This window comes from Taudactylus pleione, unplaced genomic scaffold (assembly GCF_031769625.1).
Source record: "Taudactylus pleione unplaced genomic scaffold, aTauple2 ptg000436l, whole genome shotgun sequence".
NCBI classification, from domain to species: Eukaryota; Metazoa; Chordata; class Amphibia; order Anura; family Myobatrachidae; genus Taudactylus; species Taudactylus pleione.
In genome coordinates this window covers 10,400,438-10,419,311 of record NW_028284838.1, presented here as the reverse complement: position 1 = coordinate 10,419,311, position 18,874 = coordinate 10,400,438, and the positions used below count along the sequence as shown (strand labels likewise).

The following is an 18,874-nucleotide window of genomic DNA, read 5'->3' as shown; positions in this document are numbered from 1 at the left end:
AGTTTAAGAACCTGTGGAATAGACATGCTGTATAGCAGTGGTTCTCAAACTCAGTCCTCAGGACCCCACACCGTGCAGGTTTTCCAGGTCATCCAGCAGGTGCACAGGTGTATTCATTACTAACTGACACATTTTAAAAGATCCACAGGTGGTGCTAATTATTTCACTTGTGATTCTGTGAGGAGACCTGGAAAACATGCACTGTTTGGGGTCCTGAGGATCGAGTTTGAGAACCTGTGCTGTATATCAATGCTGAGGACTTGAGCTGACACAAGCGCTGGCTGCCAGAAGCAGTGGAAAAAACTAAAGACTGGAACAATGCAGATTTGAAAAAGACACCAGAGGGTATATTTATAAAAGTGAGAGTTTTTAGATGTTGTCCATAGCAACCAATCAGATTCTACTTAACATTTAACTAGCACCTTCTAGAAGTTAATAGCTAGAATCTGATTGGTTGCTATGGACAATGGGCCTCATTTATCAATGAGTTTTATCACTTACTAGTGATAAAACTTGTTGTGTATGATAAATGGTGCTCCAGCCAATCAGCTCCTAACTGTCATCTGTTTGACAAAATGACATTTGGGAGCTGATTGGCTGGAGCAACATTTATCATACGCAACAACTTTTATCTCTCACTCTGGGCTCTATTTACTACAATCCGCATATTGAATGCGGATTGTAGTGTGATATTACCGAGTGAATTCGCATTGCGAATTCAGACAATATCACAGGGATTTACTATAAATCCCTTGCAGGGACAGAGTTTGCGATAAAGCTCTGTCCTGCGGATCCCATCCGCACTCTAGTCGCGGTATTTTCGGAAAAAATACAGCGACTAAGAGCCCGCGCATGCGCCGACCCACCGTCGCTGCTACCCCCCACCGACGCTAAGCCCCGCCCCCCGCGATCGCGGACCCCCGTGACCCCCCCCCGCGACCCCCCCTCCCTTCAGTTCACTTACCTGCATCCTCCTGGCCTCCGGTGATCTTCTCCGGGCTTCCCGATCAGGTGATCTCCCATACTGCACTGGGGCCCGATCACCTGATGACCGGGCCCCAGTGCACTGTGGGAGACCAGCTGACCGGAGAGCAGCCATCACCGGAGGCCCGATCACCGGTCCCTGGATTCAGGTAAGTAAAAAAAAAATGTTTAATTTTTTTTTTTTTTTTTTTTACAGTAATCAGCTTGCGGTCTGCTTAGACCGCATAGCTGATTACTGGTACAGGCTCCCGCCTCTGCTCTCCCAGTTAGAGCAGAGTGGGAGCCCGGTAACCGGGGGAGACCCTGGATAACGCCACCTCCAGGTGGCGTTATTATCACAGGGCTTCCCCCGGTATTTTTTTACAATTTATTTTTAGTAACTTGCACACAGATCACATTTCCCATTACAATTATGGGAAATGCGATCTGCTTTACTAAAAATAAGTGATACTGGGGGTTGGAGTAGAATTTTACTAATTCTACTCCAATTGCCCTGTAATAACTACAGGTGAAACTAAAATAATGTGAAAAGGGTGTGAAAACACCCTTTTTCACTTTATTTTAGTAAAAATAATGTTAATAAATAGAGCCCTCTGAGTGATACAACTCATTGATAAATCAGGCCCAATATCTCCACTTTTAAAAACTCTCACTTTAGTAAATATACCCCCAGGAGCCAAGGTACTGATATCTGGAATAGATATTGTACTGGCAAAGGTCAGAATGCAAGTCCAAGTTTAAGTAGGGGGCACCCACAGTGATGATAGGCTGACCGGATCACTAAATTTGCTGGCACCCAGTTGGAGAACTTAGTCATATGATTGCAACCAAAATGGTGGAGCCCATGTTCCAAAATGCCGGAAATCACAACGAGGGAACGCCATCCAGGACTGCAGATGAATGAATGCAGAAAACAGGAATGTCCCAGGTGGCCAGGAGAGCCACAGATGGCAGTGATGTGTCTCCGATCCTTGTATCGGATGTGTGACATATGCACTGTTGGTGTTCCCTGACATATGCACTGTTGGTGTTCCCTGAAGACTGGAGTTGAGTGACACTTGTATGTGATTGTATTAGACTGTCTGTTAAAGTCACCTGAATATTTTTTTTCCCTTTCCTACATTAACCAATTCCTATTCTGGGTTAAAGAATAAGCTGTGTTATTCTTTTCTGCAAAGCCCTGTCTGCCTTTCTTTCTGTCTGTGGAAACCTTGCCTCTCTGCCGAGGCGTGGCATAGGGAAGAGCTGCTGCTGAAGGATAAATTCCCTTCCAAGGATACTCTGACCTGTATCGCACCACATAATTTACACCCTTACCACACCGAGGCATTATACTTGCCCCAGCCTATACAGTACTTGATGTAAATGATATGTCTGTGTGACATATGTATGCTTTATCTCTGCATGGCCTGTATCTCCATAGTCACGCCCTCACTCAACTTGCCTATTTGAGAATGCCCCATTACAGTCCAGTTACTCCTCTTCAGTAGTAGGCGGAGAAGCATTTGAAATACGCATGACTCTGCATCACCTACACTTTTGCACATGCTGTTTAGGAGCAGTGTGAAAACACGCAAGATACACTACACAAATTTTTAAATTCAACTTCTGCATCAAGCTCTTACAGTGGGGTCAATGTACTAAGACTCCACATACCGTGGAGTTAATGCCACTCCTGCTTTTCCTGCTACCGCTGCTAAGCAGGAGCTGGCTACCACAGGTGTTACTAATAATAGACCCGCCGAGAAGGGTGAACGTTAAATAATAACCCCCTTGGCGGTGTAAGCAGCAGAGTAGAGACACAGGACTCGCCAGGTCTCCGAAGTTCAGTGCATAGAAAGGAGAGAGGAGGTTTTTTCATTTTCAACAAACTTTATTAACAAACGTCCAAACTGGCACAGATACCGGCAGCTACAGTATGAGCACTGGAGAAGACTCCTGACGGTAAGTGCCCTCTCCTGTTAGTAATACCTGGGACACTTAGCGCTGCCATAGGTGTCTATGGCAGCACTAAGTTCCCCAGGTGTGGTGCGATATTGTAGACTGCACTTAACACTGGCAGGCTGCAGGCTGCAGGCAGAGAAAATCCCTTTAGTACATACTGAGAAGCGGTATGTACAGGGATTTTTTCTGCCTTTAGCATCTCTAACCCCTTATCTCCCCTTAGTAAATAGACCCCACTGTCTCTGGGCAATGCATAGTAAATTACAAGAAGTGCATTTCTTGTGTCACCCATCACCCATGCTATCTGGTTAAAAGCAGAGACTCTGCCTGCTCCTACTATGCAGGCTCCCTGTTTAGCTTGAACTTTAAGGAGGATTTAATTTACTTACATGAAACAAAGCACCATAGGTATAATCCCACTGGACCATGTAGTGCTTCATATGGATTACCAAAAGCGTTGAACATGAAGAAGCCAGTTCCTACCAATGCAAACACAATCAGCGCCATTGTGAATATAACCACACTGACATGTATACTGGCAGGGATGGCATTCAGCAAGTCTGGAAAAACTAAAAAAGAAAAGAATAATGATAATTAATAATTAAGTCACAATAAAAAAATTAATAAAACATCTGTTTTATTGTACAAAACCACTTCCCCCAAATTTTACAAGATAACACATGTTAACCCTCTGACCTCCTGCACAATCTCCAAAAGCAGACTCCAGAATATGTTGTGTGCAACATTTTGACACAAGTATTGCTAGTAGCTACTGCTTAATAATGCCCCTGGGTTTTTGCTGGGTCTACCCGGGTCACAGCTCAGTGTAAAATGGTCCTTGAAAAATAACCCGGGTCAAGTGTCCCAGTAATCCAGGTACTGTAGCTACAAGGGTCGGACCCAGGATGGACCTGGGTAATGGTGCAGTGTAAACGGCGCAACCCGTGTTATCCGACCTGGGTCATCCCTAAAATTAGCTGATTGGTGGTTGTGGAGTAGTCACCTCCCACTTTTTATGACCTCACAAGTTTAGCAGGGCAGACCTAGGTTCAGTGTGAACGGGGCTGACCTGAGAATAACCGAGATCGATGGTGCTGTGTAAACGGTGTCTGACCTGGGTTGGAACCATGTCTGAAAACCCAGTTCGGAACCGGGTTTTTGGTGGAAAAGAGGTATAATTAGACCCATAAATAAGGGAAGAGGAAAGTTATAATTTCTCTGGAGGAACCTAAGAAAATTATCACATGTAAAAGGATTTCACAAATAAATCTAATGTAAAATTATAACATAAAAATAACAATATTTGCAGAATAATTAATGCACAAAATGAATGCAATATGTTAAAAATGTTTAACTAAATTAATTAATTAACTTAATTGATTTAATGTTAGCCCTTGTAGAATATCAGACATAGGGGCCAATTCATCATTAATAAAAATTTGAAGGAGGTAATTAGGTTTAGAACTCGCATGGAGTTCTACCTAGTTACCAAAGGAATTAATCATTCCTCCTCTCCATAACTATCTATTCTGAAAAGCTGTCATTTTTCAGATGACAGCTTTTAGGAAAATACATACTTTTCCCTGCCTGCTCTAACTTACTGCAGCTGCAATCAAAAAAGCAGCGCATGCGCAACACCGCCTACAGCTGCAGTAATTCTGTCCCCCCCCCCAATCCCCCGGTCCCACCTCTGCTCTCCTCCCTGTCCCCCACCTACCTGGCCGCTGCAGCCGCCTCCGGCTCCGTCTGCTGTTCTGACACTGTGTTCTCCCGGCAGAACACAGTAAAGTTTAAAAAAAAACAAAAACGTTTTTTTAAAAACTTTACAGTGTTCTGCCGGGAGAACACAGTGCCCGAGCAGAAGACGGAGCCAGAGGGAGGACCAGGGAGCGACAGAGCAAGCCGAGGAGGACCTGCTCACGCTAAAAGCAGGTAAGTGTATCCCGCTGTACGCCACCTGAGAGAGGTGTATAGATTAGGGGAGTCTGGAAATTAACGCAGGCAGACTTAACCAGAAGGTATAAGTGATATCTCCTGTGCTAAGTATGTTAATGAATACTAAAAAAATGGTAATTAAGGAAAATGTCCTTAAAACCGTTATTTTAGTGTTGATGAATAGGCCCCATAATCACACCTGTAGTATTAGCCTGGCCCTGCTGCTGAGGAATTATACCGTGAAATGGGTGGTGATTGGGCAGCTGCAGAATACTCCTCCATTCCATGCTCTGTGGGGCTAATTCAGCATTGCGTGCTAGTGCAATGCTGGATGGAAATTCCCGATTTATCAGGAATCTGAACGTGTGCAGGACCCGTTCTGCACATGCGTAGAACAGGTCCTGTGTGTTTGCATGCAGCCCCTGCTATGCTTCTGCCTGAATGACCCCGGTTTCCTGGAATGGCAAGGCCAGGGACTGCGCCCAGGGATGCAGTTTCCTGGACTCGCAAGCAGGCCAGTCTGCATAAACTGAGGCCTACTCAGCTGGCCGGTGCGATGATAATCCCAGCTTGCGACCTCAGTCGCAGTGCTAGGATCGCAAATGCAGCAGGGGGTGTCAGACAGCTCCTGCTGCATTTGCATATTTGCTTGTATGCAGCTTTGCAATTGCGTCCTGTGCTGAATCACCCCCTGTGTGCAATGTGCATAGCAATGTGACTGCCTGCTCCTGAGTCCTGCCCACCCTAACTTCCTATGGTGGGTGTGGGCCTAATCATGAATTTCATGCAATGCAGCTCAATATGGACTATCTTTCACCTCCAGTCAGGGCCAAATTACGAGGCACATGTGCCTGGGGCTGAATATGTTCAATCTCAAGGGCATATTTATAATGGGTGCAAGGCAGTGCTTAAAGTGGTCCCAGAGAAGTGGTGGAACTCACCCCCCCTTGGCGGTTTTTGGAATAAAGGGACAGCGCACGCCACAGGTGCGTGTTGAAATAAAGGGGCGTGGTCTCAAAAGAAAGGGGCGTGGTCACACAATAGCATTCCCAAATCAAATTACACCACACAGTAGCACAATCTTGATTCACCCCTGATTCACATTACACCACATAGTAGTGTCCGTTATTCATGTATGATACACAGCAGTGCCCCTTTACGCAATGCCCACATTTGTCTCCCTTATACACAATGCCCACAGCAGTGCCCCTTACACATAATGCCCACAGCAGTAGTGCCCCTTATGCAAATGCAATGTCCATTGTAGTAGTGCCCCTGATGCAGTGCCCCCAATACTGGTGCCCCTTATGCAGTGCCCCTTATGCAGCACCCCTTATGCAGTGCCCCTAGTAGTGGTAGTGTCCCTTATACAGTGCCCCAGTAGTGGTGCCCCTTATTCAGTGCCCCCAGTAGTGGTGCCGCTTATGCAGTGCTCCCAGGAGTGGTGGTGCCCCTTATGCAGTGCCCCCAGGAGTGGTGCCCCTTATATTAATGCCCCCTGTAGCAATGCCCCCTATAGTAGTGCCCCAATAGTAATGCACCCTGTAGTAATGCCTCTAGTAGTAGTGCCCCGTGTAATGCCCCCTGTAGTAATGCTCCCTGTGTAATGTCCCCTGTAGTTATGCCTCCTATAGTGCCGCTCACACACACAAAAAAAAAACAATACTTACCTTAAGCCCCACTCCTAGTCCTCTGAACTATGGGAGAGACGTCATGACGTCATGATATCTCTCCCATAGTGCCCGTGGGGGGAGCGGAGCCGGAAGCCGGAGCTCAAGAGTGAGGTCCAGCCTTCGGCTGCCGCTGGCACTGCGGGGAGGGAGCTGGTTGCCCGCTGGTAACAAAATCTCAGCAGGCACCTGGCAAATGGAGCCTCCCTGCGGCGCCGGGTTAAGGTGGGTCGGAGGAGACGGGATTGGTTCCATCTCCAAATAGAAGTGACGGAATGCAGTTCCAGCCCACTTAAACCCCTGGAGCAGGGTGTGGGTCTAGGGGATGGCCGTAACGCACATCTTGCACCCATATTATACTTACCTCTCTGGAGTCCCATGGCGGCGCTGGTGTCATCGTTGTAAAAACGCCTGGAAAATGGCCACCTCTGCCATTTTCCTGTTGTTTTGTGCATGTGCAGTACAGAGGAAATTGGCGGTGACCTGCGCATGATAATGTCCACAAAATCCCCAATAGAGTATGTGAGGTGGGCAGATGGGGCAGTAGTGACGCAATTAATTTCAACACTACCAACTGCAGTGCGACAGAATTATGCAGTGGGGGCATGGCAATGATGATGCAAATTGTTCAAATGCCCCTTGAACCTTCACTCTGTGCTTTCCCCGGAGAGAGTGCTGAAATGAAGCTATGCTCTATTGGTTTTATGCCAAGTTGAACATATGTCTGTTTGTTGGGCATATCTTACCAGTTTTTTCTCACTGGGCATATTTCAAGCCGAGTGTACACAAGCACAAGCGGCGTAGAGACATACTCAGTTCCAAGTTTTTCATATGCACCAAGTACTTTATAGGGAGGGTGCAAGTCCACACTAATGATGATGATGAATAGCAAACCTAACCTACGTAAGCCTACAGAATAGGGGGTACACATAAAAATATGTACAACTATGCATATGTGTGAATATAAGGCCTGATTCAGCAAGGTTCGCAAGTGCTAAAGCGTACGCAGATGGTTGATTGTTGTGTACTGCGCATGTGTATGCATCGCTGTGTGCGTGCGCGAATGCCTCACTGTGATCAGGACTGTGATCACGGTGAGTATGCACTCCCATCGCAGAGTGACTGACAGGAAGCTCCGTTTGGGGGTGATGATGGGGGAGTTGTCGGAGAAACACAGACGTTCCAGTGTTTTTGAACGCCGTTGCAGGGGCGTGCATAAATTAGCCACTGTGATGTCATACGCAGCCTGAGCTCTAACTGCGTGCAGGAAAGTTAGCAATTTAGTGGTAGAGTCAGACCTGCCTTAAATGTGCGAGTGGCTCCGATGTACTTCGATGTTACCGATGTTTTGGCTGGATTGCAAAGTATTACAGATGTGCGAGAGGGGAAGTGGGCGTCTAATTGTTGTCAGTGAGAGTGCTTTCCGGTTACAATTATTAGCATACTTTTGCAGCAGAACTGTGTGCCCGATTGTAGCCGCGATGGCATCAGCTATCCTTGTAGGCCCATACTTCCGTGGCTGCAAAATGGCAGTGCCAGAATAAGATCAAGATAGGCCTGGAGCTGACATTTATGAAGGGCCTATTGTGTATCTTTACATGGGCTATGACTAAAGCTGAGGCAGTGTAAGGGCGTGTACCGTACAGTATGCCTTACCTCCCAATTTACTGTATCAGCTGGCATCCCCTTATTGCAACACTATTATATTAAACAGCCCATCATCAAATAAATATATAACTACATCTGCACATGCACCGCATGCAAAAAGTAGTGCAAAATGGTTCAATATATTAGACAGTTACAATGTCAACATTCTGGTTCTCCTTCTGTCCCTAATGGCAACCCCAATCCTAATGTCAAACCTACAGGAACCCTAACAGTAACCCTAAGGTTCATTTTAACCCTCCAGGAAATGTTAACCTTATGACAGAGTCAACAGATCTAAAGTCGACATTTTGCGGGTGTTGACATTAATGATGTTGACATTTTAACCATGTCAACATCATCAATGTTGACCTGCTGTTGACATTGTGAATGTCAACATGTTAACCACTGACATAGTGACTACATACCGTTCAATAACCAAAATGATTATTAAGCACAAACTGGGCTGTAGTTAGGATACCGGCGGGCACTATCCCGCCTGCCGATATCCCGACAGCCACAACCCGACATGGGATTAAAGATAGGCGTCGAAATACCGATGCCTATCATTAGCCCCACTACTAAATCCCGAAACCCGGCTTACTGAACGAAGGTAAGCCGGGTGTCTTAGTGTGTAGCCGCGGGAGGGGATGTTAGCGTTAGGGACCTCCGGGGGGACTTAGGGTTAGGCACCCCCCCAGGAGGGTTAGGGTAGGGAAAGGGGGGTTTAGGCAGCACTAGGGGGGGTTAGAGTTAGGCACCCCCCCCGGAAGGGGTTAGGTTGAGGGTGTGGGGGGGCTTAGGTAGGCACTAACGGGGGAAGGTTAGGGTTAGGCACTAGGGGGGGAGGTTAGGGTTAGGCACCACTAAGGAAGGGTTAGGGTAGGGGAGGGTTAAACTACTTACCTGATGCAGTCGGGATTCTGATTCATCGGGCTGTCGCTGTCGGTATTTGATCCGGCGGTATTGCATACTGATTCCCATTAACTAGGTGTTAGAGCTATAACTTGCATTGTTATCAATATATTTTTTCATTGCTGGCACCGGTCCTATGTTATATTATTGGTATCGGAGCACCCTTCTTTTTTAACAAATATTTTTTGTAAATGAAATGAATATATTGGAGCTGGATAGAGCAGCAGGGGAGGGGGGGAAGGGGTGTAGCAGTTAAAGAGGAGACGGAACAGAGCGGGAAGCTGGATAGCCTGGTGGTGCTGGGGCGGCCTGGGGGCAGATGCCAGGACCTTTTACTTGTATATGTACATGTGTTTGTATATATACAAATACAAACACACACACACTTGCCTGTTTTGTTTAACTCCTCTCCATGAGAAGCCTGTATGTATATATATAATATCAGTATATACACACAGATCCCCAGGGTAGGTCACACATCACACACAGAGCAGCACACTAGACATTACACCGACCTGCTGGGATGCAGGTAGACTTCAGCTCACTCCAGCAGCCAGCTCAGTTGCTGAGCAAGGTAGAGCTAACCGCAGGTGAGCCAGGCTTTGGCTGACTGTGGGTGGGCGGGCATCGGCGGAATGCGGGTGGACGGGGCTTCATCCGACTGCAGGTAGGCGGGGCTTCAGTGGTCATAAGTAAATGGGCAGGGCTAAATATGTGTGTTAACTGAATGGATAGGGCTTCAGACGGCCAGGAGGTGAAGGGGCGGACCTTTGCATTGCAGAATGCAGATGTTGGTGACACACAGGATTATTTTTTCCCTGTCACTGACTGTCCAGACCACAACAGATGCTGTTGGCCTATTTTTATGGGAGGGCCTGGAGCTCCAGCTCCAGCCCTGCAAAACGGGAGCATCTATGACTGATTTCTGTCCAACCCTGCATCAGTCCCTATTTGTTTGTGTGTAAGTTGATTGGTTGGAATGAAAATCTGGTAAGGAATGAAAACAAATGACAATCAGCAATTTGCTCCCAAGCGCCAGAAAATGGACAAAAACTGTTGTTTGAACAAATTGTTTAGATCAAACATTTAACAAACTTGTCTGAACGTCCATTTTCATCTGTTTTCTGGCATTTAGGAGCAAATTGTGATCATCATTTACTCCCATACATTACCAGATTTTAATTCCAACCAATCAACTAGTTGGATGGTTGGACAGAAAATCTTTACGTATGTACCCAGCTTAAGCATTTTAATTTTATGTGCTTCTCACTTTCAGTGTATAATGCAGTATTCTCAGCATTTAACGCAACTAGCACACACTCTTGAAACTGTAGCAGTTTTGTCCTGACAAGTTCTGTAGTTAATTTGGCTGTGTTAGTTTTTAATTCTACTACCAGGAAATCAAATTCAGGCGTTAAGTTTGGTTGCACTGCCATTGCAATCTCCTTGTCATGTACTTGGACTCCTACAGATGTTAACTGCTGAGATATGGCATCATTTTATCAATGTAGTCACTCATACTTGTGCATTCACTCAAGTTGGTATTATATACTAAATGCCTCAGACCAATTTTTCTCATCAGACTTCCATCCTCATATGCTGCCTGCGGGGCTATGCACATGTCTTTAGCTGACGTTTCTCTATGTGTAATAGAATAAATATGCTGTTCAACACATAAGCCTATTGTTCCCATGATGACTCTTTCTATATTATCTGGACTTGGATTGTCACCTGGGTCAACTGTAACTTCCCACAACCTTTCATGCTATAGTTGCATTACCACTGCAAATTTCCATGTGGTGTAATTTCTGAACCTTTCAGCTTAACGAACACCATCATGGATGCAGCTCTTGTGTACATGCTGACCACTTGTTGGAACCTGCAAAATTCAGGACATTGTGTCCTTGATATAATCTTTAGGTTTTATATGTTATGCTCATACACAGTGACAAGATGGTACCGAGCATGCATGCGCAGAAGACCAAGTGGCGGCCATCTTGGTACAATAGAATGCTTAAACTAAGGAGCATATGTGGAGGCAGTGCAGTAGCGCATTCCGTATTTCAGCAATATTTCTAAAAGGGTGTGTTTCTGGAGTAAAAAACCCAAAAACATATACTATAGATCAGGGGTCTTCAAACTTGGCCCTCCAGATGCTATGGAACTACACATCCCAGCATGCACTGCACATAGTTTTAGCATGCTGTTATATAAAAAAGGTGGCAGTGCATGCTGGGATGTGTAGTTCCACAGCAGCTGGAGGGCCAAGTTTGAAGACCCCTGCTATAGATAGTTATTATAGATATTAGATATTAGAATGTACATCAGAGTTCCAGGTCTGCCACCTTGTAATTTCATAGGGCAATGGAATTCCTCTAATAGCCGTATACTTTATAGTAGGGCGTACATTATGTCAAATAAAAACATTCCTAAAGTATTACAATTATGCTGGTAAATTTAAATGAAAATATAATTTGGTGGTCTTTAATGCAGTGGCAGATATTGTTTCAATTGTATAATCTGATCCAATTTTCCACATCACTTACTTTACTTTGTAACATTTGAAATATGATTATATTTGGAATTTGTTATTTTATTTGTGGCTTTATATTGATTTAAAGGATTAGTGTGCTGAAAATGTGCAAGAAATTATGATGTAAACAGCAGTCGGCCGCTTTGGTGCTGGATTGCAAATTGGAAACCTTTATTTATATGTCTCATAGTGACATTTTATTGGCAGCCCAGCACAGGCATCATTAACACTGTACATGTGACTCCAATGATCCACTTTACACTGATGCTTCTGTCCAAATGATGAATAATTGTGTTTTGTGTATGGATGTCAGTGGCCTTTCTAAAAAATAAACCGATGACCCAGAAATTGATGGGAGTTACAGGGAGTAGCTGAGACAGATGGTTTTTCCCACAACAATTAAGCTTACAGGCTACACAAATTCCTGAATAATTAAGTGATATATTGTTCAGCAAAGGAATGCAGTCTAATGCATCTCTGTACAGTAATAATAACATGTAAAACACTGCAATTTGTGCAAAAAGGGGCTTATTTAAAGCTGGACAGAACATCCATTTTTACATTTAATATAAGAAATGTTCTGCATATGCACACAGAAATGGTGCATCTCAACATCAATATTATGCTTTTTGCGTGCCTCTATTATCTTGGGTTGCATTGTTATGCCTCCCCTGCACTCCTGAGTCCCTAGAGATGACCCTCTCTCAGAACCCCTGTCTATCATAATGTCACACAACCCAAGGCTTTTCGTAATGGGTGTCCCCATGCTGTTTATTGCCCCACCTGTGGCAGTGGCACAGTTTGGATATAAACTCGCCAAACTTAATTTGGACCAGGACAAAGATCTCTCACAATTTGCCAGCTACAGGCACACTACAAGGACTCCTTGCTAATAGAAGTGTAGGGATTAACCTTCCCATGGACTGATAACATATTATCCACTTTTACTGGTATATCCGGATTGGCCGAATATATTTGCATCATCTTTACCACAAGCTGTGCACCGCAGCATAACCAGATAGACATATCCATATTGTCCAAGTGTTGCTATACATATGGTTATAAATGATAATTTTTATATTTTAAACTACTGAAATAGTCCTACATGTTTTTATATATATATATTTTTTATGATTAAAAATCAACGTTATTATAAACATCAAGGCGCAGTATTTACTATTGTTAAGATTTAGTACTGTTATATCTTGTTTTGTGCTACATCAATATTATGCTTTTTGCATAGCTTTACTATATTGAATAGCATGGTTATGCCTCACTCGCACTTCTGAGCCCCTAGAGATGCCCCCCTCTCAGTGCCCCTGTCTGTCATTATGCCCCCTTCTCAGTGCCCCTGTCTGTCATAGGTGTTTGCCCCACAGTTGGCATAACTAGCTAAGTCTATAAGCACTGGTACTTGGATTACTTTTTTTGGGAGGGTGTGAGCACATTAATAAATTTTTGTAGTTTATGTCAAGGACTATTAGGATAAGAACCAATGGAAAAACAGAGATAGGAACGTGGCCTGGCTAGTGATCAGAGCGGACATGCACCATCCTAGGCTTTCTGAGATCACTATTCAGGGGCATCTAGGGTCGGACTGGGAAATCCCTTGTGGGCCCCACTGTCTGATGGCCCCACCTCCTCTTCTAATGTCAGATTCCAAATCAATACATTGCTACTCTTTTGCAGGGTCAGTTACCTGTTAGAGCAAGAACATGGATGAACATGGGTGCTTAGTTTGTTTCTATAGAAACCCCACCAAGATTTGTCCTCCTGCCAATCAAAGTTCACTGTTAGGTTACAGATCTAATGTTTTCTTGTGTGAAAATAACACTGACAATATAGCCTATTGCAAACTAAGAATGTAGTTCTAAAAATAAATGAGTAGCCAACACTTATTTTATCCTAGTGGTAATATTTTAGATAATTGAATCTTTTTTTTTTACACTGGTATATACTGTATTTGGCCTTTACTAGACCTAATGCAGTTCTCACATGCTGGTGTGTACAGAAGTCCACTATTTAGAGTGCATTAATGTGTTGTATATACAGATAGGATCACCATCATATGCTTTACACTACTACGTTACATTATTCTGCATTCCCAAGACTATATGGGTGTATTCATAAACCTGTAGATTATACTGCAGGAAGTATTAGTATTTACTATATATATGCATAAAGGGGCCCAGAGCGTGCACTGTAGTATCCATGTTGTCTGCAGGCTCCTCTCTAATGGTTGGCCAAGCCTTTGTAGTGGCTGGCCACAATCCATAAGCATAAGCCTCTACCACTGCTTTCTCAGATGGGCCCATCATGCCCCAGTCCAACACTGGGGGGCATCCCTACAGTACTTAAGCCCCGCCTCCCGGTGACATCAGGTGTCAGTCACTGGGAAGGCAGGGTGGAGAGAGACAGTGATATGGGCTAACCACATCACTGCAAGGGGGCATGGCCTCATGACTGGAGCACTCGAGTCCCATCAGCAGCCTCGGGTTCCTGGCGTCCACGAGGAGGAGGGCAGCCATTTTAAACTGAGGCCATGGTACAGGAGGAGTTGGGTCCCACATTCAGAGGGGATGCATGGTGTTCAAGAGGGATATTTGGGACTTCAAGTATACCACAGCATCACTCACAAGCATTACTCACTTGCTATTTCCATAGTCCCTGTGGACTTCCTCTGCACTGTGTAGTCTATTCACAGTCTTTAGAGGGGCCCCTTGGGGCACAACATGGGCCACTCTCCAAAGCCACAGGGCCTTGCAGTCCCTGACTGTGGAATTGCACAAGTCAGGCATTAAATACAGATGGGGATTCCCAGTTAGTCTAAAGGTCTTGCATAACGGCAAAATGTGAGCCCATTGACCTCCCCAACTTCTGTCCTGATCTGGTCATCCCAATGGCCCTTCCAGATTGGCGCGATCCACTTCTCAACTCCATCCCACCCATCCTTCCTTCTAGTGAGAGCAGCTGGTGGCTTGTGGACAGGGGCCCAAAACCTCCTAGAAGCCCCCAAAATTGGTTAGAGTCTGTGCCACCATGAATGGACAAGGGACTAAGGGCGGGATGCAGTAAACGAAAAATGCGGTAAACTCCCCATTTACCGCATTTTTCGTATACATCGTTCTGCTAGCCGTCGGGCTGCGATGTGGAGGGTAACGCCAGCTTTTGCTGGCGTTACCATATAGAAGCCTATGGGCTTCTGCTGCATTGCGCTGCTATGAGGGATCCGATCGGATCCCTCCCAGCATGCCCTGCGGCCGCCGCGTCAGTCTGCACATGCGCAGATGGACTCCCGGGTCGCAAAGGACAGCTCTTATCGGAAGAGCTGTCCTTTGCTGTACAGATCGCATATGTTAGTGCATATGCGATCTGTACATTTGCGATGTCCGGCGGTAAGTATTAGTGCATCACGCCCTAGGCATGAAGGGATTAGGGACAACAGTCAATTGACTCTTGCCCCTTGTGCCTGGTGGATCTAATGGTTTGATTGGCTATCTTATTGCTCTCTTTGGCTTTGCCTGGATGAGGTTCTCCATGGAACATCTACTACCTACCTCACATATACAATTGGTTCCTTGCGAGTACAGTATGCTGTTTAAGCCATGATGCAATGCTAACCGTGAGAGTTTTTATTGCACTTTTTCTTTTTACCCAATAGGCCTTTTTACTTTTTTTTGGCCTCATTTCATAAATGCTTTGTGTGCACTGCAGTTACAAAGGTTCTTAGGGAGAGATGTACCAAACCCTGGAGAGAGATAAAGTGTAGAAATATAACGTACCAACCAATCAGCTTTTAACTGTCATTTTTCAAACACAGCCTGTAAAATGGCAGTTAGAATCTGATTGCTTGGTACTTTAGCTCTCTCCAAGGTTTGACTCCTTTCCCCAGGGAGAAGCACTGAACAGATCACTATGATCTGTGCAGGGTTTGTTCAATTTAACCACTTAACTGGCTAATATTTATTGCTAAACTTGATGTTTTTATCTTGTTTTTTTTTTCTTTTAATTACCAAATTATGTAAATAATACCAAATTATGTAAATAATAGCTATTTAAACCTTATTCGATCTACTTTTTTTTTTACAAAAATGCAAGTTCAAGTGTAAAGTTATTTACATTATGTGATAATTAAAAATTAATATACAATCTTGGGGACATTATGAATAAAATCTTTTTATAGGTAAAAAAAAAACAACAAGCACTCAGCACACTCAACTATCAAATTTCTGCACTCTATAACAATAACTATCTGCACCTCCTCTGAATCTCCTTGCAAACCTCCAAGTGAAAGAGGAAGTGGATAGCTTATTTATGCATTTTATGCATACTAGTATCAATGTCTACACCAGTGGTTCTCAAACTCGGTCCTCAGGACCCCACATGGTTCACTTTTTGCAGGTCACCCAGCAGGTGCACAGGTGTATTCATTACTCACTGACACATTTTAAAAGATCCACAGGTGCAGTTAACTATTTCACTAGTAATTATGTGAGGAGACCTGCAAAACATGCACTGTTTGGGGTCCTGAGGACCGAGTTTGAGAACCTGTGGTCTACACCATTATAATTAATAGATGCACAATTTTTCCTTTAATGCTGTAGCCAATTGTAAATTTATTACATCTTGTATTTACCTTTCTCCTGTTTGTACATGGGGTCTGATTCAGACCTGGACGCTAAGCCGCGATCGCTCGCTGCCAAAAGGGCCCGGGTATGCAAATTCTGCGATTGCAGTGTGTGGCGTAAGGACGCCCTCTATGTCTTAGAGAGCGACGGCAGTGAGCGAACGCAGGTGTATAAAGATGCCCACTTTCCTTTCTTAGCACACGTCGTCTCCAGAATGACGCAGCGCTTGAGGTAGTCCCTACCCCGCCGCAAGCACTGCGATCAGTGCTGACTGAAATGCAACCAGGTGATGTGTACAATGACGCCTCCATGCTAATTATGCACGCCCTTTAAACGCCATTTTGACGCCCAGACATGCTTGCATTCGCAGCACCACTCCCCCATTCACAAGCAACTTCCCCTGTTACCACCCACAAACGGCACTATCTGTCACTCAAGGTAGCGCTCAGTCTTTGTGTTAAGAGCGCATGACTTCCGATCGCAATGTCTGGCTCACGCACGCGCACTGGGATGCATAATCATGCGCACAATGCGAACCATCGGCAGCTATGAACGAACGCTTCTCAGCGTCCGGGTCTGAATCAGGCCCATGGTTCCATACATAAGAATGACTATATTATTATTTTATACATATATATATATATATATATAGATAGATATATAAAATAAGAAGTGGAGAGGGAGGGCCTCCTAGTGCAATATCGTATAACTTTTTTGGACCCTTCACCAATTTCAATCACCTATGTGGTGGAAGTGTACCTTTAACAGTGGAATAATCCACAATTATATCAGCATATGAAAATCACTGGTCATTCAGCATTCTTCCTTCCTCGTCCAAGCAAGGAGACCCAGTCTTATATAAGCCAATCTCAGCAATGCATGCTTTGTTGCTGAGATCTTTCTCTCTGGCTAGAAGTGAACAATCATGTGCAACCGGGATGTCCCATAGCAGCAGTCTGGAGGGGGAGTTGTACAGACATTCCACCGCCCAAACTTATATAAGCCAATCTCAGCAAAGCATGCATTGCTGAGATTGGCTTATATAAGACTGGGTCTCCTTGCAAGGACGAGGAAGGAAGAATGCTGAATGACCAGTGATTTTCATATGCTGATATAATTGTGGATTATTCCACTGTTAAAGGTACACTTCCACCACATAGGTGATTGAAATTCGTGAAGGGTCCAAAAAAGTTATACGATATTGCACTAGGAGGCCCTCCCTCTCCACTTCTTATTTTATAGGTTATAACTGTTTGAACGACAGCTTTTGGGAGACGGAGCTGCCACCCTGAAGATCTGGGGAGTGCTGCATCACTTGATTTCTTATAAGACTCTAAGTGACTTTATCAAGGACTAGCGCCATATACCACTATTTCTCTGCTGATATATATATATATATATATATATAAATAAATAAAATAAAACCAATTAACTTTAATCTAGAGCAAATTAGTAGGAGATGCCTTTTTGGTTGCTCTGGTCTTGGTGCAGATTTGCAATATTAATAAATTATCCTGTGAGTCAGCTGCTATTATGGTTTCACCTGTTACTGATCTCTTTACTTAAGAGGAGCCACACTGTATATAGTTACCTAAAGTGTTGCATAACTTAAGGATATTGTTATCACTCAATAAATAATAAATATGTTGCTAGTGCCAATAACGAACCAATAAGCTTTATCACACATTGAAAGGAAATAACATATTTTAGGTATTTGAATACATGCCAGTCATTCCCATTATATTTACAGCATCAAATTAGTTTAGTTATTTGGAATTGTGATAATTCACTAGGAAATATTACACAGGGCTTGTAAGGAACAAGGGATCATAGGACATATCGGAACCAGCGACAATATTATACCCCTTTCACACATCAGGCTTTTTGCATGTAAACACACATCGAACTGGGGACCTGATTCAGACCCGGGCGCAAAGAAGCGTTCGCTTGTAGCTGGCTGATTTTTGCATTCTGCACATGCGTATGCATCGCAGTGTGCTGCGTTCGCTCACTGCGCATAGACAGCACCACAGAGTGAGTGATAAGTGAGGCCATTTGTGGGTGGTGACAGGATCAGGTCACTAGAAACGGGGGGAGTGGAGGTGCGAACGCAAGCATGCCTGAGTGTCTTAACGCCGTTTCAGAGGTGTGCATAATTAAGAGGCAGCGTCATTGTACACGTCACCTGGTTGTATTTTAGACTGAAGTGCTTGCAGTGCTTGCGGTATGGTATATTCAACCTCAAGCGCTGCGTTCGCTTCCGATGGTACCCGATGTACCGATGGTTGCATACACTTCCTGAAGATGACGTGCACAAGTGGACGTCTTAAGACAGGCTGATGGGCGTCTACATACACAATCGCACGCCAGGACATAGTGCAAACGACCCAGTTCCACGACCCTGATCTATACCACGGTTGGGGACTGAGGACCTTATTCAGAGTAGGTAGCGAGCGCCGATGCGCTCATAACCGACTCGATGGTTAGGCCTGTCGCTCCGGAGCTCGCTACCAAAGGGGTTGCTGTCGATGTTGATCGACAGCTGCCCCCGTTTGGTAGGCGGGCCGGGGCGGTGGTTTCCAAAACGGAGGCGTTCCTTTACGAACGCCTACCGTTTTGTG

At 44.7% G+C, this 18,874-nt stretch overlaps 1 protein-coding gene across 1 annotated transcript in view; it reads right to left on the bottom strand.

The window, feature by feature from the left end:
• CLRN1 (clarin 1) overlaps positions 1–18,874 on the bottom strand; it is a 31,172-nt gene that overhangs the window by 7,816 nt on the left and 4,482 nt on the right. Inside the window, exon 2 of the mRNA XM_088447654.1 lies at positions 3,318–3,497. Within this exon, the coding sequence (XP_088303780.1) occupies positions 3,318–3,497 (180 nt within the window). The remainder of the gene's footprint in view (positions 1–3,317; positions 3,498–18,874) is intronic.